This window comes from Syngnathoides biaculeatus, chromosome 3, assembly GCF_019802595.1.
Source record: "Syngnathoides biaculeatus isolate LvHL_M chromosome 3, ASM1980259v1, whole genome shotgun sequence".
Lineage (NCBI taxonomy): Eukaryota > Metazoa > Chordata > Actinopteri > Syngnathiformes > Syngnathidae > Syngnathoides > Syngnathoides biaculeatus.
The window spans coordinates 30,963,111-30,990,626 of NC_084642.1; the positions used below are offsets into that span (position 1 = coordinate 30,963,111).

At 43.3% G+C, this 27,516-nt stretch overlaps 1 protein-coding gene across 1 annotated transcript; it reads right to left on the reverse strand.

Moving 5' to 3' along the window:
* Window positions 1-1,405: 1,405 nt before the first annotated feature.
* Window positions 1,406-27,516, reverse strand: LOC133497790 (neuronal acetylcholine receptor subunit alpha-7-like). The gene is made up of 10 exons (XM_061813962.1): window positions 27,378-27,516; window positions 25,272-25,411; window positions 25,035-25,079; window positions 15,568-15,677; window positions 10,633-10,712; window positions 9,299-9,466; window positions 5,824-6,018; window positions 4,831-4,917; window positions 4,004-4,113; window positions 1,406-2,168 (listed from the first exon to the last, which is right to left on the reverse strand). The coding sequence occupies exons 1-10, from the start codon at window positions 27,430-27,432 to the stop codon at window positions 1,755-1,757; spliced, it is 1,404 nt and encodes a 467-aa protein (XP_061669946.1). The 5' UTR covers window positions 27,433-27,516; the 3' UTR covers window positions 1,406-1,754.

Below are 27,516 nucleotides of genomic sequence, written 5' to 3' on the forward strand. Positions count from 1 at the left end.
AAGTTGACATAAAAAAATTGCTATATGCTCAATATATCAGGAATGATCTGTATTTATATTTTGTTAGCTTTGTACTTGTATTGTTTTTCCAAAAACTGTCCGTACAACAATCATTAATAATAATCATTGCGCATGTGCCGATATAGCGGTAATATAATCTCGGGATGGCCACAGGACATGCCTGTCCTGGTCCCTGTAATTGTCAGAACAGAATCCATCAACCAACTAAAATAAATGCTCAATGATCGCATAACATTTTATTAATATTGTTGAAAACACATATTACAGTCTTAAATAAATAAATGATTTAACACTGTTTAACTTAAAAATTTTTTTGTATCAAATATTTGTGCATAAAACATTTGTGCAAAGTGCAGTTTATCCTCTACATTACAGATCCTTGGCCAAGGCTTCAAAAGAAGCATCTGACTCATCTCCAATCTGAAAAATAGCCATGGTAGCTACCTCTGGTGCTCACTGTTGAACTCATCGATGACTCGGTACAGTTCTGGTGCTTCCTCCATTGAATCAAGAACTGTGATCCTATTTTGCTCCCACAGCATGCCATCCTCTGTGTCATCCATGGAGTTTGTGAGGAAACCTTTTTGGAATCTGAAGAGTTTTAATTCCGCAGCGAAGCCTCTCGGCCTCCATTCAGCTACAATCTCTAGCAGCTTTCCTGTGGCGCCAGGTGGCTATCAAAACAATGTGAGCTCAAACTACGTAGAAACGACCATAATGGGGCTCTCCCGTTTTTTTTTTTTTTTTTTTAATGGGCCCATGACGCTCATATTACGTAGTTTGAGCTCATGTTGTTTTGATACCCACCTGAAGCCAGTGAGGTGAGTTATCTTTGTTTCGGACTGCTGCGCTACTTCCGGGTTGGCAAAATGTGTCATCGGGACGAGTGATGACACATTTCTTTTAAAAGTAGATGCACAACTAGCCGTTGTAGTCGACTTTTTTTTGTCTTAGTTTAAGTTAAAACAAACTCACGGGCAGTCGTTTCTAATCTTTGGTGCAGGAGCAACAAAGATGCTATGCTAACGATCGTAAATTGCAAGCTCCCCGAGGAGCTCAGAGAGCTCAGGTTGGGGGCGCACATTACTGTAATATATATAAATGTGTAACATAAGACATCGACTATCATGTCAAAATGTATCTTTTTTTTTAACCACGCTATGTACCTGTATACGACTTAGCCTCCTCACCTGTGGGATGTTCAAAACAGGTGTTTGATGAGCATTCCACAACCTTCTCAGTCTCTTTTGCCAGCTGTTTTTTGTAACATGTTGTAGTGGTAAAATTAAAAGTTATTACTTATTTGAATAAAAACAAATTGATCAGTTCGAATGCTAAATGTCTTTATTGTGTATTCAATTAAATATAGGATCATAACGGCATTGTATTCTGTTTTTATTTATGTTGAACACAGCATCCCAACATCATTGCAAGTGGGGTTGTAGACAAAGGATCATACATATTCATTAAAAAAAGAGGATACAACTGAAATGGGTTACTAATGAGCCAAATTGTATGATAAAAAGCAAAGGGTGATTAAGTAAAAAGGTATACATGTAAATGCTTACCATACCGCTGCAGTATAATGGTTACGCACAGTATTCAGGCACACAGGAGTCTCATATATATACCAGCCTATATTGTTTCTAGATTGCCGCATGCTTGAACAAAATTCTGAGATACATGATGGAAATGTTTGCTTACACTGTGAGATTCATGTTCAGACAAATTTCTCAAGAGGCCACATCTTTGGAAACAACCTCGGTAATGTTTGGTGCTGACAGGAGAATCCCAAAGATGCACAGGATAATGAGTAATGAAAAGATAACAAAACAGAGTCGGTCAATTACAGCAGCAGCAAATTTCCAATCATTGCGTGTGCTCTCTTCCTGGTGCTGGTCATGGAAATGTTTGGTGATATACCGGACTTCATCTAGGATATTAGCAAGCTCTGCTTCAACGGTGCCTTTGGTGAGGAGAACTTCACCCTCACCAGTTCCAACCAGCCCAGAATCAGATGGGGACGGGTGAATGCTTTCCATTCTCCCTTTGAGGTCCATGCTGGCCGGACTGCCCTGTGTTTTGTCTTCACCTGGATGCTTCATCCACAGAAACCAGGCACACCAATCAAAGAGGACCACACGAATCTTTGGGATCAAACAATAAAGAGAGAAAAATGACTCATTAACAAAAGTTCACATTCACTGAGGTTCATTAGCAAATGCTGTAACACGAAATGATCCAGTGCAGGATACCATCAAATCACTCGACAGCTAATTCTGTAACCCAAATGTGAGAAGGAGAGCTACCCCAGGCCTTTCTTTTCTGAAGTTGTCAGACTTCCGTCCATCCATTTTCTGAGCCGGGTTCTTATCCTCAGTGCTAGAGCTTATCCCAGCTATCTTCGGCATGGTACATCCTGAACGAATTGTCAGTCAATTGCAGGGCACATAAAAACATACAACCATTCACACCTATGGCCAATTTAGGTTATTCAATTAACCTACCATATATGTTTTTGGGATACGGGGGGAAACCGGATTTTGCTTTTTTTCCCCCAGGATGAAGAATGACTTTCACAATCAAGAAAAATAAAATTTGTGTTTGAACTTGAATATGCTCAAACATAGTCAAACGCAAGTGTGCCGAGTACTTTTAAATAAAATAATAAATAATAATGAATTTTCAAAAATACACTGTATTGTACACCCACTGGAAAGCAGTTTTAGACATGGCAAAACACAATCAAAGAGCAAGGATGTCCTTGAGGGCAAAAGGATCTGGACAACTACAAGTATCAGAAAATATGATTAATCAGCTTCAGGAATATCTTACGTGAAGTGACAGTAAGTCTATATGAAGAACATCCATGAAAACCCAGAGTCCACATTTGACACACTGACATGTAGCAAGAAACCGCTTGTGAATGACATGAGCTCCTTCAAGACTTAAACACATGAATGAACGGGACAACGTAAACAATTCTGTGTTGCTGTACATGATGAGACTTGCAGAGTAAAAACCATCCATTTTTTTGATGGGGCTTTGTGAAGAAAGTGTGGTTTGAATATAGTGTGTAGTTTTATAATCAATACAGCCTTTATTTTTCAACATGAACTTCATTTAATTTCATTTGTCTCAGATATGTTACGAAGATACACGATTTGTCACTTTAAATTGCACTCTTTGTACAATTGTCATTGCAGTGGGCACACTGTATAAGCTTAGCATAATGTTAGGGGTTGACGCACTGTAACTGGTCTAAATGACACAAGACTACATCTTTGTACAACTGTGACTCTTATAAGGAATAGTTTCCTATCACCCAAAATAGACACTTTGCTAGATTTTCAACTACTTTACAATACACTCAGAGGAAAAATGGTTGGTTTATGCATCGTCATAACAGCCGAGATCTGGAAACAGATCAGGCAAGTCAGCTGGAATATTACTTAATGATTTGTCCCCAGCAAAGGATACATCCGTGCTATTTTGTACTCCATGGGTGAGATTGCTGTTGTAATAATTCTGTTTAGGCCAGAGCACAGCCAGAGTATACAGCAACAACCACACAAAGTCAAAATAGCTCTGAAAACCCCTATAGAAATTAAAACAGATGAGACGAGTGCTTTGTATTTGCCAAACCTGTGTTATTTCAATGGATAACACTGGCCTGACCACATAAAAAGACATAAAAAATAGAGGGAACATTGGTTCTAATGCTGGCAATTTAAAAATAGGGTTGGGTTGCCTGTGCACCATCATGATGCTGCAACCCCTCTAGGGCGTGCGCCCCTCAGTCATCAGGAGTTTATCATTTCAATGTATTCTTTTTTTGAGGACTTACTCGTACCTATTAGAGTTACAGTGTTGGAATTTGAGTCAACAAGAAGTAACAATAAAATTCAAAGGTTTAACTGCGCAAAACTAAATGATGTGTCGATGAGTTTATGATATACAATACCATGAAATGGACACTCACCCACTTTGGCATCTCGGCTCCATTTGGGTCATGGTGGTAAAATTGTAAACTCACAACCGTGGCAAACACAGAGTGGGCAACAATGACCAACGTGATGATAAAGTACTGCACTAGAAAGATGAAGAGATAAGTAAGAAAGATAATGAGAGTAAGTAACCAACTTTTCTATTCCTTCACCCATCATATACTGTAGGTGTATCCGTTATGTTGGTAGCCGGAGTATATGCCAAATGATTTAGGACACAAACAAATTGTGCTTCATTTTCTCATTTAAAATCCTTGTTTGTATCAGGATGTAACTCATACGGGATACAATGCTGATCTAAATGTCAAGCTCCCAGCTCAGTTCTTAACAGTTGCCAGCTCTTGTCCAATCTTCGAAGGTAAGGAGCATCAGTCCTGGTTCCTACTTGATTTGGAGATTGCCTGGGAATACCAGGTGCTGGGGTGGAGCAGTCAGCCCATAAAAAATGCTCCCATAAAAAAAAAACAACTACATATTACAGAAACTAACTAACTAACTAACTAACTAACTAACTAACTATGTAGTGCAGCTAAAATAGCTCTCCACATTAAACAGATGCATGATAGAACACACAAGTACAGAACAGACAGCTGTGCTACGCGATTAAATACAGAAACTAAGTTCTCCAGAAAAATCAAGTGCAGAGTTGAAGGAGTGACCTAAAGTTTTCCTTCAATCTGAAATTAATGTGATTCAGAGCAAAGCAAATATATTTCTGCTCAGGTCTTCTTGAAAATCTTGCATGGCTGCTTAAGTTAATTGAAACCCTGACAGACAAGCTTAAAAAAATCCCCCCACTTACCTATTATTGGTACAGAGTCTGAGGTGGATGGCATTATCTCTGTAACTAACAGCATGAAGACTATTAAGGAAAGCATGACTGTGATTCCTGAAAATACCAAAAGTCAATTAGCAATTGAAAACCAAAACTGCAATTTCTTTGCATCTTACATACAAACATGAAACACAGTAAAGCTTTTTTTTTTTTTTTAAAGTAACTGATTTTTCAAAAACAGTTCGTTTTTTTAGTCTTTTTCATCGTCTACTGAGTTCAGAAGGGCAGGTTGAGTCAGTTGAGGAGGTGTTTTTGTCTTAACACAATTGTCCCCAAAAATCACGACCAATATCCATGAAATGCTATACAATGTAGGCACATAGAGCATGTTAAATAATAACCTATTAAAACTGGGTCTGGAGCCAAATAATGATAAGGGAAAACAAAATTCAATTCACGTTTCACAATGAAGTCAACTTGTATTGGGAACAAGAAAGGCAGCATCAACTGTTTTCACAGATGGAACTGCGGTGAAATGGTTGACCTTGCAAAACATTACGCATCAGTCAAACATGTATGAGAGATATGTTTAGGTTTCTTTGGCCCTGGTATTGGAAATTTCCAGATGAAATCACTTCATGGTCAAGTTGACAAAAAATGCATAGAAGTATCGACATTTCACAACTTACATGGTTGTAACGTCTATTGAAGGATTTACTTATGTAAAAGCATTGTTTCGACAAAAAAATACATTTGAGAAATAGGTCAAATATGGTTGTGATGGACCATATTATCTACTTAAAACCATTTCTTGCTTATTTCAGAACTGATCAAACCAATCAAGTGAAACTATACCATGAACTCAAACATCCTAAAAGGACAGTATAGATTACTACACTATATATGAGAATTGGAACAACATTTTCTCAGGGTCAGATAAATGCAATTTGAAATTGCAGAGGAACCAAGATTTTTAGGAACAGGAAATTTGAATTAAATGAAAGTGTGTTGCTCTACTACCAAGTGAGATCTTCTCCCCTGAGTCAGCAGGCAGCAAGAAGACAAGCAAGGCCAGAAGTGAGATCAGGAAACAGGGGATGAGTAGATTGACTGCATAGAAGAGAGTCCGTCGACGCATCACGATGGTGTATGTGACATCGACATAGGGCTCTGGACAGCATTCATAAGTGGTGTAAGACTTCTTTCCTGAAACAACTGTGACAAAAAAACAAAACAAAACACAACTGTCAAATGTAGTAAGACTTTTTGTGACAATAATTATTTTACAGAATCCATTCATCCATCCAGCCATCTTTTTCTGGTTATTTGGGGTCCTGGAAACTTCTCCCAAGCCATTTAGCCCAGCTCTTCTGGGGATCACATGCCACCTGAGAGAGAGAGGACTCTTTTTTCATAGGCAGCAGATCTGCGACAGAACGTAAAACTGGCATTTCTTGATTATCGTGCAACTACAAGGCTTGCTGCTTGTATTTGCAAATTTGGCAGACTGGCTAACTAAGGGGTTAAGGGGGGGGGCGGACACATGAATGATCAGGATGGGGATAGATATATGAGGTTAACAGGAACATTTAAGTTCCCAGTGGTTATCAACAGCTTATTCTGCATTTATTAAGGATGGCCACTCAAGTTGTCGCCACAGTAGCCATGGCTGGAAAACCTCACAGGGTATCAGAATCAGAATTAGATTTAACGGCCAAGTATGTAACAACACACAAGGAATGTGTTTCTGGCAGTCGGTGCCACCCTACTACGATATTCATGTTGAGTATTGACGACAAAAAGAACAAACAAACTAACAAGAACAAATAACAAAAGACATTCAATGAATAGGAAGCTATTCCTTATAAAAGTCACAATTGTGCAAAGATGCAGCATCTTATAGAATTTTGATTGGGTTGAGTGCGTGAATTATGTTAAGCTTATACAGTGTGCCCTTACTCTATCGGGGTTGACCATTACAGACCAGTGCAATGACGATTTTGAAAAGGGAGGAGTTTAAAGTGACCAATTGTGGAATAGTCTACAGTATACAGTATATTACTAATAATAATACTGATTGGGATGGGATGGTGGTGCAGCTGTAGAGCGTTGGCCTCATAGGTCTCAGGATCAGGGTTCAAATGTGGCCTTGCCTGTGAGGAGTTTGCATGTTCTCCCCATGGCTGCGTGGATTTTCTGCGGGCACTTCAGTTTCCCTCCCACACCCCAAAAAACATGCAATGTTAATTGGACACTCTAAATTGCCCCTATGTGTGATTGTGAGTGCGACTGTTGCGCCTATTCGACGGAAGGAGCTGGAAGAGCTGGTGGCCAGGATGTGAAGGGTCTGATAGCATCTTGCCGCCCTGGTCCTCGTTCGATTGGCGTGCAAGTCTTCAAGGGTGGGTAGGCAAGCATCTATGAGCCATCCTAACAAGATGCCTGGGCCACCTCATCTGGCTCCCCTTGATGTGGAGAAGCAGTGGCTCAACTCTGAGCCCCTCCCAAATGAGCAAGCTTAACACTCTCACCAAATCTCTATGGGAGAGCCCGGACAGGACACTCATTCGGCTGTTTGTATTTGCAGTCCTTTTCTTACCACTTACCTCTTCTCTATCCACCCGCTGATCTCACAATCCACTCTTACATCACTCGTGAACATACTTAAACCTTTAGGGCAGCATCTCAATCTAGACTGGCAGAGGCAATATATGCATTACCGACTGAGGTGCATGGCGTCAGATAAGAAGATTATTCCCCACCTCTTCACACTTCGCTACAAACCACACCAGTGAGTAATGGTAGTGAATCTGGTTTTGATAAGATCCCGTTTTTATCTTGATGGCATCCATTGCAGCCTGTGTCAACCAGCATGTCCATTGATTGCCACTATGACAGGCCCCAACCACCTGATGGACACACATCTGGTCAACTGCCTCAACACTCAGACTGAGTTTTCCTCACCTTGGTTGAAGTTCTGCTAGAGGTGGGAGTTCAACTTTCTCTGACAGGGAACTTTTCCAGATGTTCCCAGAAGAACCTCACAATACATTCCACCAGTCCTTCCACATCTAATTGCTCAAGCCCATCTCCACCTGTGGCCTGAGCCCTCCAGCTGAAACCCCTCCAAGAATTATTGACAACCGTTTGGCATTCACTGTGTCGCACAACCTTGACGTGAGGCCTTGAGGGAGGGGGTTCTACTTCCTTGTCGACTGTGCGGAGTACAGGCCAGAGGAGCGTTCTTGGATTTCTTGGAAGCTCATCCTCGATCCTATTCTCCGGGAGGATTTCTATAGTGTCTTTTATTCTTTTTTCTTGTGACTGTGTTGTTCCTTGTTCTTTGTTCTGAATGTTGTACTAGGGCAGGGCCGACTGCCGCAGAAAAATTCCTTGTGTGTTTTTACACACTTGGCCATTAAAGCTGATTCTGATTCCAATTCTGAATCTTTTTGTCTCGCTTCCCTCCCCTCTCTTTTCCAGCACCTGTTTACAATTAGCCCTCTTTAACACTAACCTTTAAACCTGCCTGTTTCCAGAGATCAATGCCAAAGTATTCCAGCCTCTCCCAGTAGTACCACGGCACACCCTCAGCAATTAAGCCACATTACTCCATGTTCTCTTGATAACTCTTGTATCTCTTCATTCTCCGTGCTTCCCTGTGTTCCTGACCCATGTCATTCCCTGCCAGCTACCTGTTCTGTCTACTGACTGCCACGTGTCCACGCCCCCACCTGACTACACATCCTGGATGACCTCCATATACTTTCCTAAATAAACTGTTCAAAATTTTAGATCTTCCTCCCCTGGCCTTGGGTCCAGCTCCTCTCAATCTGTGGCAGATGGCCCAGAATGGGTAGTTTGAAAGACATGGAATCCTTTTACCACTCAAAAAAACGTCTGTCAGTTACCCCACTCAATAGACACACACAGACACACACACAGCATGCATCAAGTTCAATCTGAGTTAATTATTTTTCACCAATTTGCAGTATTTGATAAATTACCTGTAATATCACAATAGCACATACTACAGTTATAATCAAATATTTTTACCCATTACCGTTACATTACACTCTATGAGATGCTGTAAAAGCCTTTAGTTGGACTTTATATTATGTATATACTTTTAATTGTATGAGTGGTATACAAACATTTGTAAATCAAAACAATCCAAAATACCTTTACCAAGGTATTTTTATGTCGACAGTTTGGTTATTGTTGTGATATGTTCATCATCATGGTTGTTGCTCACTGTCTAGTGCTCCCTTACTTTAATCAGGTCTTCTTTAATTGGTCTTATTTGTTTGTTTTTCGCGATAGGGTTGAATACTCATCATGATTGCAAAATAATATGATATAAGCACAACTCATTATTTCTACATCTCCCGAAAGTAGTATCTAATCTGCCTTCAGTGTCTTTGTCACCCTTTCCCACATTATTCTTTCTTGAATTAGAATCTTTTTGTCATGTACAATTTCAAAGTATTCTTACCAATAAGGTCCCACTCTCGATTGGTAACGTATTCACTGATATCTGCATCTATCAGTGATAAGTCCAAAGACCATCCGCCATATGTCCAGGAGCCAAATTTGATGTCACATTTCTGGATGTCAAAGGGGAACCAGCGGAGATCGATATCACAGGTGCTCTTAAAGATTCCTAACAGGAAAACAAATGTGGAAAACCCAAGTGGGATTACAGAGGGAGAGGCCTATACCGGTATCAATGAGAGAACATACCCTTCAAAGCAACACTGTCAAACTCATTTTTGTCATGGGTCACATTGTAGTTACATTTTTCCTTAGAGAGCCGTTATAAATGTGAAACTATAAAAAAATCTTAATCCTTTTATCGTATTTACACACGAACTCATGAAGTAGTTTTAGAATCAGAACTCAAGGGTCATCCACTTTTCAGCGATTGTTCATGTTTGGTAACACAAAAATGCTTGTTAATCTTGTTATCATTTGTGAGAGAGTGAAAATTTTGGTACAGATTTTCACTAGAATTATGGAAGTTGACATAGATGATTTGCCTTCACAGGCCACATAAATTCAAGTGGCATGGCAGATCTGGCCACTGGGCCTTGAGTTTGACACCTATGTTTTAAAGGGAGACATCTGAAATGAGACACCAAAAAAGCAGCAAGAGATAGTGTATACTCTGAGAACATCAGGAGTTCATGTATTTATGAATACAAATAATAACAGTAATAATAGTAAACTGAGATTAAACAGTAAACATCCAAACTCTAATCCGTAGTCAGGAAAAGTCTAAAAATGTGGCAGGAAACAAGGCCCCTTTCCTTGTTAATTATTAGGTTTATTTAGCACTTCATGCAATGAAACTGAACAAATTGAACTCTGAATGACTTAGTATTTGCATACAAGTGCAATAACTTTGAAATCTATGACGACATGAGAATGTGGGGAGATACAGTAATTACTATTGGGACAGTGAAGGTTCATGCGGAGAGAGTTGAGAAGCTTTTTGCTTCTGGCAAAGCCGATCAATGCAAAAGGAATACAATGACAAAACTACAGTATTTGTGCTGGTAAATTCAAATGCTGTGCTGACAGAAGGACAGCACAGGACAGGGATTTTTTTTCCTGGAGAAGGAAGAAGAGCTCAAGAGTCTATAAGTGTTGGCAATACTGTCATCACAGACTACAACTTCTGTCTTATACATGCACACACAGTAAATAGATGATATGCACGTATTACACACATATCTGATGTTTCAGACAGAAGATTCAGTGAGAAAAAGCAAATGATTCGAATAAGGCTTACGTGCTGATGTGAGGGTGGACAGAAATTCTGCTCACCTGGTGGGACAAACAAACAGTTGCCTGAGGACGTAACCACAATTTTGGTATGGAAAGTAGGATCAAAACTTTCATCTGCACTGTGGATAAAATAGAATAATCTCAGTTCTTCTTGTCAAAAGTTGAGTCACAACATATTTTTTTCCTGGTCCTGTAAAACTGATCAAATGTTATCATGCACACAATAATTGTGAGCAACAGTGAGTGAGCATACAACATACAGTGAAGAAAATAAGTATTTGAACACCCTGATATATTGCAAGTTCTCCCACTTAGAAATCATGTAGGGGTCTGGAATTTTCATCGTAGGTGCATGTGCACAGTGGGAGAGATAAACTAAACAGAAAAATCCAGAAATCACAATGTATGATTTTTCTCATGATTTATTTGTGTAGTACAGCTGCAAATAAGTATTTGAACACCTGAGAAAACCAATGTTAATATTTGGTACAGTAGCCTTTGTTTGCAATTACAGAGGTCAAACATTTCCTGTAGTTGCTTACCAGGTTTGCACACACTGTAGGACGGATTCTGGTCCACTCCTCCACAAAGATCTTCTCTAGATAAGACAGGTTTCTGGGCTGTCGCTGAGAAACACCGAGTTTCAGCTCCCTCCAAAGATTTTCTATTGAGTTTAGGTCTGGAGACTGGCTAGGACATGCCAGAACCTTGATATGCTTTTTACAGTGCCATTCCTTGGTTTTCCTGGCTGCGTGCTTCGGGTCCTTGTCAAGTTGAAAGACCGAGCCACGACCATGACAACATGCAAACTCCACAGAGGCGTTTCCGGGATCGAACCCGGGACCTGAGAACTGTGAGACAACACTTTCCAGTTGATCCACCGTGCTGCCCATATTAATATCATGATGTAACATATTGACACCCTCATATTAAATGAAACTAGAGTGCACCTTGGCAGCATGCTGCATGCATGCATCCATCCATCCATCCATCTTCTTCCGCTTATCGAAGGTCAGGTAGTAGGGGGACCATTTAAGCAGAGAAGCCCAGACTTTCCCAGTAACTCTCACCAGAGGAAGTCCTCACCCCAGCAACTTCATCCATCTCTTCCGAAGAGATCTCGAAGCATTCCAATGCTAGCCGGGAAACAGTTTTTCCACGGTGTCCTGGATCATCCCGGAGGCCTTTGTCTGGTATGACGTGCCCGGAATACCTCACCAGGGTTGCGTCTGGGGGGCGATCCCAACCAAATCAAAGAAGGCAGGAGTGTCAAAGGAGTCAGGCTTACGGGGTCGGTCAGAGAACAGGTGGAGGAGGGTAAACACGGGTTCACAATCAGAGATACCGGAGTACAGGAACGGGGCATGAGTTGAAATGATCTGGCGAAGGACCAGTCATCCCCAGGGTCATATATAAACCGGGACCAATCAGCCAGCATGAGGCGCAGGTGTGCGCCTCCCAATCAGTGCGGCCTCGCGGGCACCTGCACAGCCAGGGCTGGACTGGAAGGACAATGGCACCTAGATGACTGAGCCTTTCATCCTATCTCTCGGGAAGTGCCCGGACACCCTGCAGAGGGAACTCGTTTCGGTCAGTAGAATCCTCCGCCCACAGGCCATGATCATCGGTGAAGATAGGAACATAAATCGAACGGTAAATAGAGAGCTCTGCCTTCTGGCTCAGCTCTTTTTTTCACCATGACAGACGCTGCACCACTCCGGCTGTTGACCTCTCGTTCCATTCAAAAGACCTCAAAATGCTGGAACTCATCAACTTGGGGCAGGATCTCTTCCCCAACCTGGAGAGGGCACTCCAACCTTTTTCAACTCGGAACAATGTTCTAAGATTTGGAGTTTCTGATTTTAAACTCAGCAGTTAAGAACCCTTGCTGTGAGAGTTGAAAATCACAACTTGATGAAGCCTTCACAACCACATCATCTAGTAAATGCAGAGATGAAATACTGAGGCCACCATACTGGACCCCTTCAATACATTGGCTGTGCCAAGAAATTGTGAATGTAAAGGTAATGAACGGAATCACTGACAAAGCTCTCAATGGAAACGTGTTTGACTTATTCCTGGCAAAGTGAGCAAAGTCTGATGCCGGTCATAGAGGGATCAAAGACCACCTAGTAGTCGGTCCAGTACCCAAATTCCAGGGCATCCTCCATAGTACACCCTGAAGGACATGGTCGAATGTCTTCTCCGAAGCAAAGCAAAAGCCAAGCAAATGTATTTAAATAGCGCATTTCATACACAAGGTACCTCAGTGTGCTTTACATGATTAAAAATGTTCGAATACAAAGAGATTAAACATTTAAATGGGGAAAAAAATCTATAAAAATGAAAAAAAAAATTAAAAAAAGAAAATAAAATTAAAATGATAAACAGCCTATAGTTCAAGAAATATTAAAATTGGAAGTCGACAAAAAATATGTAGACTGGTTAGGCAAACCTCTGGGCGGCCTCCAGGACACTTCTGAGCTTCGGCTGTCTTGACAATGGAGATGTGGAATATGGTCCACTTGGACTCAAAGTGCCCTGCCTAACCTGAGACATGGCAAAGTTCTGTCAGAGGTGTGAGTTAAAACTCCACCTGGTAGGGTTTGACAGATGTTGACAGATCTTCCCAGCAAATTATCACAGTTTGGTTCTGCAAGGTTGCTCCACTGGACCAAATAAACCATCAGATACTGATTGGTAGACAGCCCTGCACCTCCCTTCTCCCGAGTCTCCAACACATGCAGCTAGAAGTCTGACAACATGACCACAAAGTCGATCATCAAACTGCAGCTCAAAGTGTCCTGGTACCAAGTTCTGAGAGAGGCTACCCTCTCATGCACCGAAGTAAACCCCAACATACAGGGACCAAGACATGTGGCAATCACTATATCCCACACTTGCTCGGTACCTCTTACCATGGGAAACTACAGAGTGCAAAGAGGCCGAAACCTCTCAAGAAAACTAGTATTGGAGCACAAGATGTCCATCAAAGCAAGCTCAACTATGTCCAGTCGGAATTTATCAACCTTCCATTCCAGGTCAGGGTCTTTCCCTGCCAGACCGGTGATGTTCCACATCCCTAGAGCCAGTCTCTTTAGTTGGGGATTGGAGTGGCATGGTCCCTGACTTTGGGTGCCACCCAGCTCACACTGCACCTGACCCCCTTTGCCGCTCCCACATGTCGTGAACCAATGGGAGGTGGGGCCAAAGTACTGTTTTCGGGCTGTACCTGACTGATGATCATAGATCCAGGGGTTGTAACCTGGAGTTCGGTGTCATGCTCTCCCTCTGTGCTTGCCTCCAGATGGGGCCACAGTGATCTGCATCCGGGTGAGGGAAAACTAAGTCCAATATTTTTACTCATCATAAGAGGTCTTTGAGTGTGCTTTGTCTTGTCCCTCACCTACATGTGTGACTCTACCAGAGGCGTAAAGCCCCAGAAAACTTATCTCCAAGGATCAGGTTGACACATCAATCCCTCCACCACAATAAGGTGATGACTCCAGGGAGAGACCTTGGCAGAATTTTAAAAATAATCTTTTAGAGTGGTGGGGAGTGAAAAAGTACAAATACCTGTGACTGTAAATAATTAACTGTGTTTCCTTTTCCTGACAACATTCTAATTTTACCACTCCTTCTATATTTAAAAAAGTCTGTACTTTCTAATATTTATTGTGACTTAATAGGCGTTACTTTTTTCCCAACTTCCATGGATAACATAAAATTGAAAGCGGTAAGTCAGTGTTGGTTCAGATATTCATTTATTAATATCTTGGGGATATATCTTCTTCTTTTCCTTTCAGCTTGTCCCATTAGGAGTTGCCACAGTGTGTCATCTTTTTCCATCTCAGCCCATCTCGTGCATCTTCCTCTCAAACACCCACTGCCCTCATGTCTTCCCTTCACAACATCCATCAACCTTCTCTTTGGTCTTCCTCTCACTCTTTAACCTGGCAGCTCCATCGTCAGAAATTTTCTACCAATATACTCACTCTCTTGCCTCTGGACATTTCCAAACCATCGAAGTCTGCTCTCTTCAACCTTGTCTCCAAAATATCCAACATGGGCTGTCCCTCTAATGAGCTCATTTCTAACCCTATCCAACCTTCTCATGCTTAGCGAGAACCTCAACATCTTCATTTCTGCGACCTCCAGTTCTGGTTCCTGTTGTCTCTTCAGTGCCACCGTCTCTAATCCATACATCATGGCCTGCCGCACCACTGTTTTATAAACTTTGCCCTTCACCCAAGCGGAGACTCATATAAGGTGGAAAAAAACGGGGACAGCAACAATATAGAGGATTGTAAACTTGGGAACATAAATGACACAAAATGTCACAAAATCAGAGACGAAATATATCACTCACCAATGCCCTTATTTATGAGAATTGTTTGATTATGCTCTCCCATGGGGCTCTAAGAATTATTTATTTATTATTTATTATTATGTGTATTTCCTGTCCATCATTGATCAAGCTCACCAACCAATACAACTGCTTGATCCTGAATCTTAAGCAAGCTTAAATTGACAGTGACAGTGAAAGACATAATAGCAATATTTTGGCAAGACATGACATTGCTTGACCAACAATGTGTTGTGGGAACCTCGGTGCATTTTTCTCCCTTTTTTGTTCAAATTTCTGTTTGACAAACTTTTTAAACTCCTTTTTTTATCAGTCTACAACCAAGTCGGCATTGCAAATGAGAATCTATTATAAATTGCCGTACCTGGATAGAGAAAAAGGTTAAATAAATGAATGGTGACCTCATATAATATAAAGTGTCATGTTATTAAATCCCATGATGTTATCTCATATGATGATGAAAACATTTCAGGACAAATCTGTATATTATGCATCACATCCTGGGGACATATATGAACGACAACAGTTTTACGACTACTAATCATGAGAGTATTATTAATTTATGCCATAATTTTTCATAGTGTTACACATTCAACATCCTGATGTACCTGTTATATAGGAGAATATCTGGCCTCCAAAGGAGATCAGCAGGAAGGCGTAACGTATCCACCCCATTATAGTCAGATTGGTTCCACTGTAGTTTATAGTCTTTCCAGGACTGTGGAAACCAGAATTATGTTTTTCCACATTTCACATATTCATGGAAACACAAAGATGAATTCAAACCTGTGAGGGCCTGTGTGCCTATTGGGGGTTTCAGAAAGCAAGTTAAACCTGAGATATGGGAAACACGAAATGAACTGGTCCATAAAAAATGGGTAAGAGAGATTCAGCGTCACCATAGGCACACAAAACCTGTTACCATGTTATGTGTACTACTGTAAGTGTTTTCCCATTTTCCATTCACATTCCACTTTTCCTCACTAGGGTTGCAGGCATGCTGGAGCCAATCCCAGCTAACTTCAGGGGAAAGGCGGGGTACACACTGAACTGGTTGCCAGCCAATCGCAGCGCACATAGAAACAAACAGGCAATGAACATTCATATTAAGACCGACAGACAATTCATTAAGAGCAGTGGTTCTTAACCTTGTTGGAGGTACTGAGTCCCACAAGGTTCACACATGTGTGCACGGAACCCTTCCTAATTAGAAAATAAAATTTGGTTTATTTCAAATTCAAAACAGGTTTATATTTTATTGTCTTTGTAGACTCTCAGTATCTTGGTCATGGTAATCTGCAAAGGTTTATTCAAGGCAAGTGGACTGTGCATGTTGAGGACAAACAAAAACAGTCCGGTCGCCTTGATTTAACCTTTGCCCGTTGTGTTTTATTTGTGCAGAATATTAACCACTTATCAGTTAAAAGAATAATCTCCGTTTTCAAAGAACAAAACAGTCAATTTCACTCAACCCCCACCTTCCCCCCAAAATAATTCAATTCAAATTTACAGATAATGAATGTGAATTTTGCTGATGGCTTTCACCTTGACAAGTACTACTACCGGTAAAGTTTTATTGCTCTGACTCTCCAAACTTATGTTTGATGTCTTAAAAATATCAGATGGCTATCGGTTGCCGTACTACATACAGCGCCTCCAACTACCAGAGACAAATTCCTTGTGTGTTTTGACATGCTTGGCAAATCAGGTCATGGCAAATTCTGGTCCTGAAGTGCAACCACACAAATCATTTTCCCAACACCCACTGGTTAGCACATCTGCCTCTCAGTTCTGAGGACTGGGATTCAAATCCCAGCCCCACCTGTGTAGAATTTGCATGTGTCACAGACGAGACTCGGGGGTGGACCCAAATGCACGACTCAGGTGAGAGGTAAGCAGTGGGGAATAAGCCTTTATTCGTTCCAATGTCGGTTACCAAGGAGTCAGTCCAAACAAGCACCAAGATCAGTAACGGCAGGCTTACGGGGTAGGTCGGGAAACAGGCGTTGGTCGGTACACGGGATGTAGACGTCAGGAGTACGGTAGTGCGGGAACGAGGCATGAGAGGCAACGATCTAGCAGAGTCTCAGTCGTCCCCCGGGTCTTATATGTACTGGGTCTAATCGGAGGTCATGAGGCGCAGGTGTGACCCTTCCGATTAGACGGCCACGCCCAGCCCTGGCTGGAATCCAGGATCATGACAGTACCCCCCCCCTCAACGGCCGGCTCTGGAGGGCCCAGGCGCATCAGGGTGAGCCGCGTGAAAGTCCCTGATGAGGGAGCGGTCCACGACGAAGCGGGAGGGGATCCAAGAGCGCTCCTCCGGGCCATATCCCTCCCAGTCCACCAGGTACTGGACCCCCCTTCCTCTGCGGCGGGAAGACAGCAACCGGCGCACGGTGTACACCAACCCACCGTCGACCATGCGGAGGGGCGGGGGGGACTTGAGCGGAGGAGCCAGCGACGACGTGCGATTCGGGCGAAGTCTGCTGACGTGGAACGTAGGGTGCACCCTCATCGACCTGGGCAGTTTCAACGAGACGGCGACCGGGTTAATAACCTTGGAAACAGGGAACGGGCCAATGAACCTGGGAGCAAGTTTGCGGGATTCCGTCCGCAGCGGGAGATCTTTGGTGGAGAGCCACACTCGCTGTCCCACTCTGAGCTCTGGTGCGGCCCTCCTCTTGCGTTCTGCTGCGGCCTTGTAGGCGCTGCTCATGCGCAGCAGTGTCCTCCGAGCTGCTTCCCAGGTCCGTTTGCAGCGTCGCACTACGGCCAGGGCCGACGGAACTGTGGATTCTGTGACCAGTGGAGGAAACAGGGACGGAGGATACCCATGCACGACATGGAGTGGAGCCATACCTGTTGAAGCGGACGGTAGGGAATTGTGGGCATACTCCACCCACTTGATGTGCTGGCTCCACATGCTCTGGTCCCTGGATACCAGACATCGAAGACCGGTCTCTAATTCCTGGTTAATCCTCTTAGTCTGGCCATTAGACTCTGGGTGATGACCCGATGTCCGACTTGCTGAAGCGCCGATGAGGTTGCAGAACTCCTTCCAGAAACGGGCGTGAATTGCGGACCCCTGTCCGAAACGATGTCCTGGGGTAGACCGTGGTAATGGACGACCTCGTCTAATACCAACTGGGCTGTCTGCTTGGCCGACGGGATCTTCGGGAGCGGCACGAAGTGGACCATCTTGGAGAAACGGTCCACTATGGACAGCACCACTGTGTTCCCTTGTGAAGGCGGCAGGCCGGTAACGAAGTCCATCGCGATGTGTGACCACGGACGAAAGGGGATGGACAGGGGTTGCAACTCACCAACGGGCCGTAGGCGGGAAGTTTTATTGGCAGGCGTTGACGAACTCCCTTACATCCTTGCTGAGGTTAGGCCACCAGAACCTTTGTTCGACCGCTGACCGTGTCTTTGCCATACCCGGGTGGCAGACCGTCTTGTTGGTATGGGCCCAGTTGATGACGTCAGACGGCAGAGATGGGATGACGAAAAGACGGCCCGACGGACAATCCGCGGGTGGCGGTGTCTCTTCCAGGGCCTCCCTCACCCGCGACTCGATCGACCAGGTGAACCCGGACATGAAGCATCCCGCTAGCAGGATAGTAGCGGCGTCTGAATCAGTGCGCCCTCCCTCGTGGGTCCGCGAGAGTGCATCCGGCTTGCCGTTTTTGGAGCCTGGGCGGTAAAACACCTTAAAGTGGAAGCGTGTGAAAAATAGAGCCCACCTGGCCTGACGGGCGTTCAACCTCTTCGCGGACTTCAGGTATTCAAGGTTCTTATGGTCCGTGAAGACAACGAACGGTACTTGCGAGCCCTCCAGCCAGTGCCGCCACACCTCCAACGCGCTCTTGACCGCCAGCAGTTCCTTATCTCCCACATCGTAATTCCTCTCTGCCGGGGTCAACTTTCTAGACAGGAACGCGCACGGGTGAATCCTTCCATCCCTGGGACTCCTCTGCGACAAGACTGCTCCGATTCCTGAATTTGATGCATCCACCTCCACCACAAACTGGTTATCGGGATCCGGAATGATGAGAACGGGCGCAGTAGTGAAACTTGCCTTGAGCCTGCCGAAGGCCTCCTGGCAGGTCCCGGACCAGTTGAAGGTGGTATTTGGCGAAGTGAGCGAATGCAGAGGAGCGGCCACGGAACTGAAGTTCCTTATGAATTTCCTATAGAAATTGGCAAATCCCAAGAACCTCTGCACGTCCCTCCTGTTGGTGGGGGTAGGCCACCGCAGCACCGCGTCGACCTTCCCGGGATCCATCCGTATCTCTCCCTCAGCCAGGACGAAGCCCAGGAAGGACACGGATGCCTGATGGAACTCACACTTATCCATATTCACGTATAATTGGTGCTGCTGCAGACGCCGGAGCACCTCTCGGACTTGTTGAATGTGAGAGGCTAGGTCTGCTGAAAAGATGAGAATGTCATCCAGGTAAACAAAGACAGATCTGTTCAGGAACTCCCGGAGCACGTCGTTAATGAAGTTCTGAAAGACGGCCGGAGCGTTTGTCAGTCCAAAGGGCATCACAAGATACTCATAGTGCCCTGTGGGGGTGTTGAACGCCGTCTTCCACTCATCCCCTTCCCGAATCCGCACCAGATGGTAAGCGCTGCGCAAGTCGAGCTTGGTGAAGATCCGGGCTCCCTGGAGGAGTTCGAATGCTGTAGAGATAAGCGGCAAAGGGTACCTGTTCTTGACTGTGATGTCGTTCAGTCCTCGGTAGTCGATGCAGGGTCGCAGCGTGGAGTCCTTCTTCTTGACAAAAAAAAAACCCGCACCGGCTGGTGAAGATGAGGGGCGAATGAGTCCGGCTGCCAGCGAGTCCTCGATGTAGTCCCTCATGGCTTGATGCTCTGGTCCTGTTAAAGAGAACAGTTTCCCTCTGGTAGGAAAGGTGCCTGGCAGGAGTTCAATCGCGCAGTCGTATGACCGATGTGACGGTAGAGACTTTGCCTTAGATTCAGAGAAGACCTCCCGTAGGTCATGATAGCAGGAGGGCACTGCGGTCAGGTCCAGGGCGATACCAGGTTCTGTTAGCCGAACCGGCGCGACTTGAATACCCCTGTCTCTCCGGACAGCGAAACAACGACTGAGACAGTCCTCACCCCAAGTCTTGATCTGACCCGTGGTCCAATCTATGTGCGGATTATGTTGTTTGAGCCACGGACTGCCCAAGATGATGTCGCAACTACGTGCGTCGAAGACATGAAAGCTAATTCGCTCCGAGTGAGCGTCCGGAAAGCTCATACGTAGCGTCTGAGTACCATGTGTAAGCCGACAAAGGAACTTGCCGTTGGCGGCATAGGCGTGACGAAACCGTTGCGTGGGGAAGGTTGCCGCCCCCAGCTCCTCGACCACGCGGGGATTTATCAGGTTTGCTTCCGACCCAGAATCTATGAAAGCCGTCACAGAGCATGACCGGGAGTCCGTTCCCAAGGTGAGGTGTAGAAGGGACCTCCCTGACCCCGTCGCGGTGTACCGCACACTCACCGGAGTAGCGATCCTGATGTCAGAATGCCCTGGTCGAGTCGGGCAACGGGCGATCAAGTGTCCCAAACGCCCGCAGTAAAAACAGCGTCCCTCTCGTCGCCGACGTAAGCGCTCCTCCGCTGAGCTGCCAAGCCCCTCCACTTGCATGGCTTCCGGTGAAGCTGACAACACGGGTGGCCGGGAAGCGGAAACAACCGGACTGCGACTCTCCCTCTCCTCCTCCCTCAGGCCCTCCATCTGTCTCTGTACGGTGAGGCGCTGGTCCACCTTGAGGGCCAATGCGATGAGGGAGTTAAGCGAAGGCGGAAGATCCATGGCCACGAGGTGACCACGGATCTGTGGGGACAGTCCCTCGTAAAACGCGTCATGGAGGGCTTCCTCATTCCAGCGGCTCTCGGCAGCCCGAATCCGGAACTCGATGGCGTAGTCGGACACGCGGCGACGCCCCTGGCGAATTGTCATGAGTGACGACGCCGTCTGGCGTTCCGGAGCCGCATACTGGAACACCTGGGTGAGCGCGCAGACGAAGCTCGCCCATGAGCGGCAGGTCTCCGAGTTACGGCTCCACTCGGCGGTGGCCCATGCCTCTGCCCTCCCTGTCATGTGGGAAATGACGAAGGCGATCCAGGAGCGGTCCCTGGGAAAAGCGGAAGCTTGCAGCTCAAAGTGGAGATCGCACTGCGCCAGGAAGGGCTTGACGTTACCGGAGTCGCCTGAGAACCGCTCTGGTCGAGAGAGCGGAGTGATGGTGGCACGGGGAGGCACAGGAGCGGCCGCGCTAGCTTGGGAGGCTAGCCACAGTTGCAGCTGCGTGCAGAGCTCCTGGATCTGGTGAGTCATACCCTGGAGAGCAGCCTCTTGCTCACCCAGGCTTTTGCCCTGCACTTGCAGCGCACGGCGAATGGCTTCAGAGTCGGCTGGGTCCATGTTCTTGGCTAGATCGTTCTGTCACGGACGAGACTCGGGGGTGGACCCAAATGCACGACTCAGGTGAGAGGTAAGCAGTGCGGAATAAGCCTTTATTCGTTCCAATGTCGGTTACCAGGGAGTCAGTCCAAACAAGCAGCAAGATCAGTAACGGCAGGCTTACGGGGTAGGTCGGGAGACAGGCGTTGGTCGGTACACGGGAGGTAGACGTCAGGAGTACGGTAGTGCGGGAACGAGGCATGAGAGGCAACGATCTAGCAGAGTCTCAGTCGTCCCCCGGGTCCTATATGTACTGGGTCTAATCGGAGGTCATGAGGCGCAGGTGTGACCCTTCCGATTAGACGGCCACGCCCAGCCCTGGCTGGAATCCAGGATCATGACAGCATGCTCCCCTGTCTCCGTGTGGGTTTTTGCCAGGGAGTTTGGTTTCCTCTCACATCCCCAAAACATGCATTGTATGGTTGATTGAAGACTCAAAATTCACGAGTGAGAATTGTTTGGCCCTGTGACTGGCTGGGGACAAGTTCAGGTGTATCCCACCTTTTGCCTGATGATAGTTGGGATAGGCTCTAGCACAACCATGACCATTGTGAGGTTAAGTGGTAAGGAAGATGAATGAATGAATGAATGTATTAATAATATAATATTCCTAAAGAAGGAATTATTGTATTATTATAATAAACACTATGTAATATACTTAAATTTAATATATATACAATCGATACATATTTTTTTTCCATCTTGGAATCACCTGGTTGATATGTCCATTAAAATTGTAAAATAAAACTTGGGCACAAAAGTCATTTGTCAGATTTTTCAGATGTCATTTTGCTTTCCAAACATGGAAGAATATTCCTTTATGTCAGTAACATAGAATTTGAATGTTAATCTTTTTCTCTATTTAATTTCTATAGACGGTTACATTATGGTCTATAAATCAATGACTAAAATATGTACAATTGTGTAGAATAAAGATGAGTTGAATATTAATTAATTAATGTTTAATCAATTGTCAAACGTCAGTTGGTATGAATAAATCTAAGTGAGGTCCAAACATGGCTGAGCATACGAGGCCTTGTCTGTCTGTTACATTTAAACTGCTTCTGAGTGTTTCTCGTGCTGAAATGAAAATACAGTAGTCAATACGACGCCTGTTCACAAAGTTAAACTGTGATTAACCGTTATATTAATGCGTTAAATAATAGTGCATTTCAACTTCCGCATTCACTTGGGTATCAATTTTTCCCCAAGCTGCTTTTCTTTTATTTGCACCTGCAGTGGTGTTGTTGACTATTTTACTGATTATATTTCACAGTTATCATACACCTATATTTGCCTCCAATTTCATATATAAGTCCCTTCACCTTTTATTCTGTGTTGCCTTGGTGAATATACCGTATTTTCCGCACTGTAAGGTGCACCTAAGAGCCTTTAATCTTCTCAAAAGCTGACAGTGCACCTTAAAATGCGGTGCATCTAATATATGGATCAATATTGAGCCTATAGCGCAGCTCCATCTAATGGATGTATAACGTAACCCGATCCTACACTGTAACATCTATTTTATGTGCCTTATAATGATATATGAAAAAAGTTTGAAAATAGGCTATTCATTGAAGGTGTGCCTTATAATGCGGTGTGCTTTATAGTGCGGAAAATACGGTGTTCTGCATGTCTGGACTTCAATGAGGATCTCTCCTTATTGTCGTAAGTGTTCAGGCTCAGGATGAATATACTACGTGTTGACTCAAGTACTGTAATTCAGATAAGCGATTGTGGACCTGAATCCTCAAAGTTTTTTTTTCAGAAGCGGTCAACTCTGAGCTCTGGTGGAACCTCCCTTACAGGGTGAACTCCATTTTAGAAAACTGTGACTGAATTTCTCATGCTAGTATAGAAACTCCACTGTAGAACACTTCTTATATTGAACACAATACACAACACTGCAATTGGCCGATGACCAGTTCAGGGTGTACCGTGGCTAACCCCCAAAGATAGTTCGGATAGATTCCAACGAACCCATTACCCGTGTGATGATAAATGATACAGAAAATGGATGGATCGACAGTACAAAACAATTGTGACAGACAGTGTTGAAGTAAATGGATAATATAAGATTCAGTTTTATTATTTTACCTTGTGTTTCTGATTTGGAGGAGGACCTTGACTGCCTTCCCAAATCTCACTCAAATAAAGATTTTTTTTCCGCTCCCCATTTTTAGCTAGTTAATTTATGTCACCTCTAGACGTCTCTTGACCCCGTGTGCCTAAGCCCAAGTCCTTTTCCTCAGACCTTTTCTGGGGCAGATGTTTGGCCATTTATCCGGAACCCTCACATGGTGGCCTGTGGAGGCGTTCAAGTAGAGCTCAGCTTTATGCCTCCCGCTGCACTCCCCCCAAGCCATTCCAAGCAAAATCCGCTAGTGAGTCAACTCGTTCTATATTTCCCATGTTTCCCAGTTCCCTTTCCTGAGTCCCTGTGCACTCTGCCCTCTTGTCTCCACTCCTACCAAGCCTCAATGGCAGAAGGCTGAGGATGCACTTGCTGAGTCCCAGCCGCCTCTCGCTCCTGCCTTGATGGTGCTTCGTCTGCAGCTGTCACCTGCTCCTTTTTGGTTCCTGTTTTGCCATTGGGATCCTCCTTGCAGACGATCACCTGAGTGGCCCCATAGGGACCCTGGTGCTTAGCGTCCTAGCCACCCTCCTGAACAACTCAGCCAAGCTCCTTGCTTTGGGTGGCCTGGACGGCCACGAGACAGACTGGGGTGTGGGTTTGAATGAAGTCTTATTTATTTAAGCAAGACCTTGAATTCATCGATCCATCGATCTGTCCAAGGTGCAGAGGTGCAGAGGCACTGAAACATATCCTAGTTGACTTGGAGTTATTAAAGGCTGACTACAATCCCAGGGCATATATACTGACAGCTATTCACAGTCACATTGCTGCTGAAAAACCAGCACAAATCATCTCTGTTTCTTGTAACTGGACAAAATATTGCATTCACCATTAATAGGTTCATATTAAGCTAATTACAGAAAAACTATAGATTTAATGAGCAAGAAACTGTAATATGCATTCTTTCAATGTATGTATATATGTAATGGTGCAGAATTGGAGATAATGTGTGCAAAGCATAGCCCATGTCAGAGAAGTTCAGAAAATTTTCCCTTAGTGGAAACCACATGCAAGGCTAATTTTTAAAGCTTTTACGGCTCATGTAATGTTTCAATCTTGTAAAACATGGAATAGCTTTAAATGAGCTTCATTTGTACTACGGTTTCATTGCTGCTTTGAGCTGCTGCAATGAACAAATAAATTAAAATAGTCTTCAGTAAAGGTTTGTTTTTCACAGTGTTTATGCTGCATGATGATAGTGGTCTTTTGCACATGCAGGTTGCTTCATTTAAATCTACATGCAAAAGATAGAGCATTCATAGAGGATAAGTCACTTCCAACATATATGTAAATAAGCCTTTAGGCGACTGGCTGGCTGCTTTTCAAATTGCATACACATTTATTGTGAAATAAAACACAAGTGACTTTTTACATTCTTCGTTGGCGATAATGAGAGCCTTTTATTTCATTTTGTTTACACTTTTATTGCGAGTGTTGGGACTTGGAAACCTTACCATTTGCAGCCAAATGTTGGTCTTCACCACCTGGTTCTTTTCATCCTAAGACAAAAAATATATATATAATTTTAATTAACTACTACCTTGAGAGTTTACTTCTAACTTTGAGCATTTAAGATGTATGTTTAATTGTGCTGGGCTAAGATTTGATATACAGTATCATCAAATTTCCTGTACTTTTCTGTTTTTACAACCTACTTTTCTAATAATAATATTAATAATAATAATACACACCACATCCATGATCTGCCTGAGGGTGATGCCAACTCCAACGATGAGTTTCTGAGACTCGTTGAAGACCGGCCTCTCCAGTGAATTGTAGCCACTCAACAACATGTTCAACAGTCTGAGCTCATCTGGCCCTTGAAAAGAAACTTTGAAACAAAAAAATATATATACATTCAAAAGTTTTAGTGTCATTTTACACCATTTGCTATTGGCCAACAAAGCACATTATAAAACGATTTTCAAAGGTGCCATCCAAATAAAGTTATAAATTGACCTGGAACCACAATTCATGTTAATCCTAAAATGTACATTTCAACATTAACACTGTACCTAAATGCAGGAAAAAAATAACTCTACTTAAATTATTAAAGAGTAAATAGTGTGCATACAATGCACATGTACAGTACATGCAAACTGTATGTAAAAATTACATCATTTTACCTAAATAAAACATTTTAAAAAAAACATTTCATATCTCTTTGAAAAAGGCAATCTATTTCAGGGAAAATATCTATTTCAACAAAAAAGTTGCAGCCAGAAATGGAAAAAAAGCAAAGCAAAGCACATTTATTTCTATGGCACATTTCATACATAAGGCAACTCCTTGTGGTTTGTATGATTAAAAGCATTTAAAACATAGAAATAAGTATTTGAAAGAGAGGACAAAAATAAAACTGATAAAAGTACAATCAAAACAGTGTTCAGTCGGGAAATATCAGTTAAAATGGAAATAGTCTAAAAACATGAGCAAAAGGAAACATTTCTAACGTGGATTAAAAAAAAATATTCTCACTTGGGGTTTACGTCAACTCTGTTGGCAACTTATTCCATTTGTGTGCAGCATTATAGCTAAATGCTGCTTCGCCATGTTTGCTTTGGCCTCTGTGCTCCACTATTTGACCTGAGTCTGTCAAACTCAGAGCTGGGTTAGTCTTCCGTAAGAATTTCTTTCATGTGATCAGGTGGTATTCTTCAGGTGGTAAATGACTGTTTTAAAAAGGTCAAATCAATGACATGAAAGTTGTATTTCAACTCAAGAAAAATCATTTCTTCTGACTAAAACTGCCAGTTTTTTTATTATTTTTTTAATTCAAGAAAATCATAATTTCCTTTCTTCTCTTATGAGAAGAAAGTTGGATCTTTTGTTTTTATCTTATTTTTGGAGAAAAACATCCATGCATCCATTTTCTGAGCCACTTATCTTCACAAGGGTTGCGGGGAGTGCTGGAGCCTTTGCCTGCTCCATCACTTGTTTTGCTTCAACATTTCATATCACACTTGTATTATACGTATTGTATTTCTGTTTTTCCTCAGTTGTAATACAATCTTTTTTGGTGTTGATTAGGCTTTTGTAATCTGTTTTCTGTTCAGTTCTCCGGACTTGTGTCGTAACCTTCTATTAGATGGCTTGAGGTACATACAATAATTATTGTTGTATTTATGTAATTGTATGTTTTGATTCATGTAGCTTGCCTCAGTCTTTTGCTAAATAATTTTTGTTTGGAATAATTTTTGCTCACGTTGTTGGTGCACCCTTGTTTGAAGAACTTTTTAGTTGCTCTTAACACTGAGTTGGCTCTACTTTGGTGTTCAAAGTTCTGTACATGCGATTGTGTCAAGCACAGTCGAGAGCAGTGTTTCATAGGCTTGGTCAAGCAACAATACACGTTAAATTAAACAAAAACTGGATGCGCAGGCTTCTTCAGTCTTCTTCGTTCCAGTGAATTGAATTTTATCAGCGGCATAGATGAACAAAAATACATTATTTACCATTAAAGAATACTTTTCAGAGTAATTCAGTGAAATTCGATCATTTTGTGATGATCTCTCATGCCACATTCCCAATGAAGAAGATATTTTATATTTACAAGCTGTGGGACATAAGTTGGTAATCACTGGTCTTGACTGACTGAGGGTACAATATCTTGTGTAAGCTGTATTTGAAGCAACATGAGTGACACCAGTTGGAAATACAAACAAGGATAGTGGAAGAGTTATCCACCACAGCGACTGCAAGAAATAGTGACCACAACAACAAACAAGTGATGTCGTAAACTACATGTGAGTGACTTAATTATTACAGTTTTCTGAACAATAAAATTGGCAGCCTACCTTGGACTGTGCATGCACTCACTAGCAGAATAAACAGAACATCATGTGGATCCATGGTGGAATCAGAGGAGGAATGTGGACTTCAGTGGGGTGGCTTTGTAATGATTGTGTGAACATGTGTGTTTGTCTAATCGCTCCT

What these genes read in the sequence shown, in the direction of transcription:
- LOC133497790 (XM_061813962.1), bottom strand. Translation starts at nt 27,432, where the DNA reads ATGGATCCACATGATGTTCTGTTTATTCTGCTAGTGAGTGCATGCACA. An exon ending in GAGTGCATGCACAGTCCAAG is followed by an intron (nt 25,412 to 27,377) that starts GTAGGCTGCCAA and finishes TTTGTTTCAAAG; the next exon opens with TTTCTTTTCAAGGGCCAGAT. An exon ending in GAGCCGAGATGCCAAAGTGG is followed by an intron (nt 2,169 to 4,003) that starts GTGAGTGTCCAT and finishes TTGATCCCAAAG; the next exon opens with ATTCGTGTGGTCCTCTTTGA.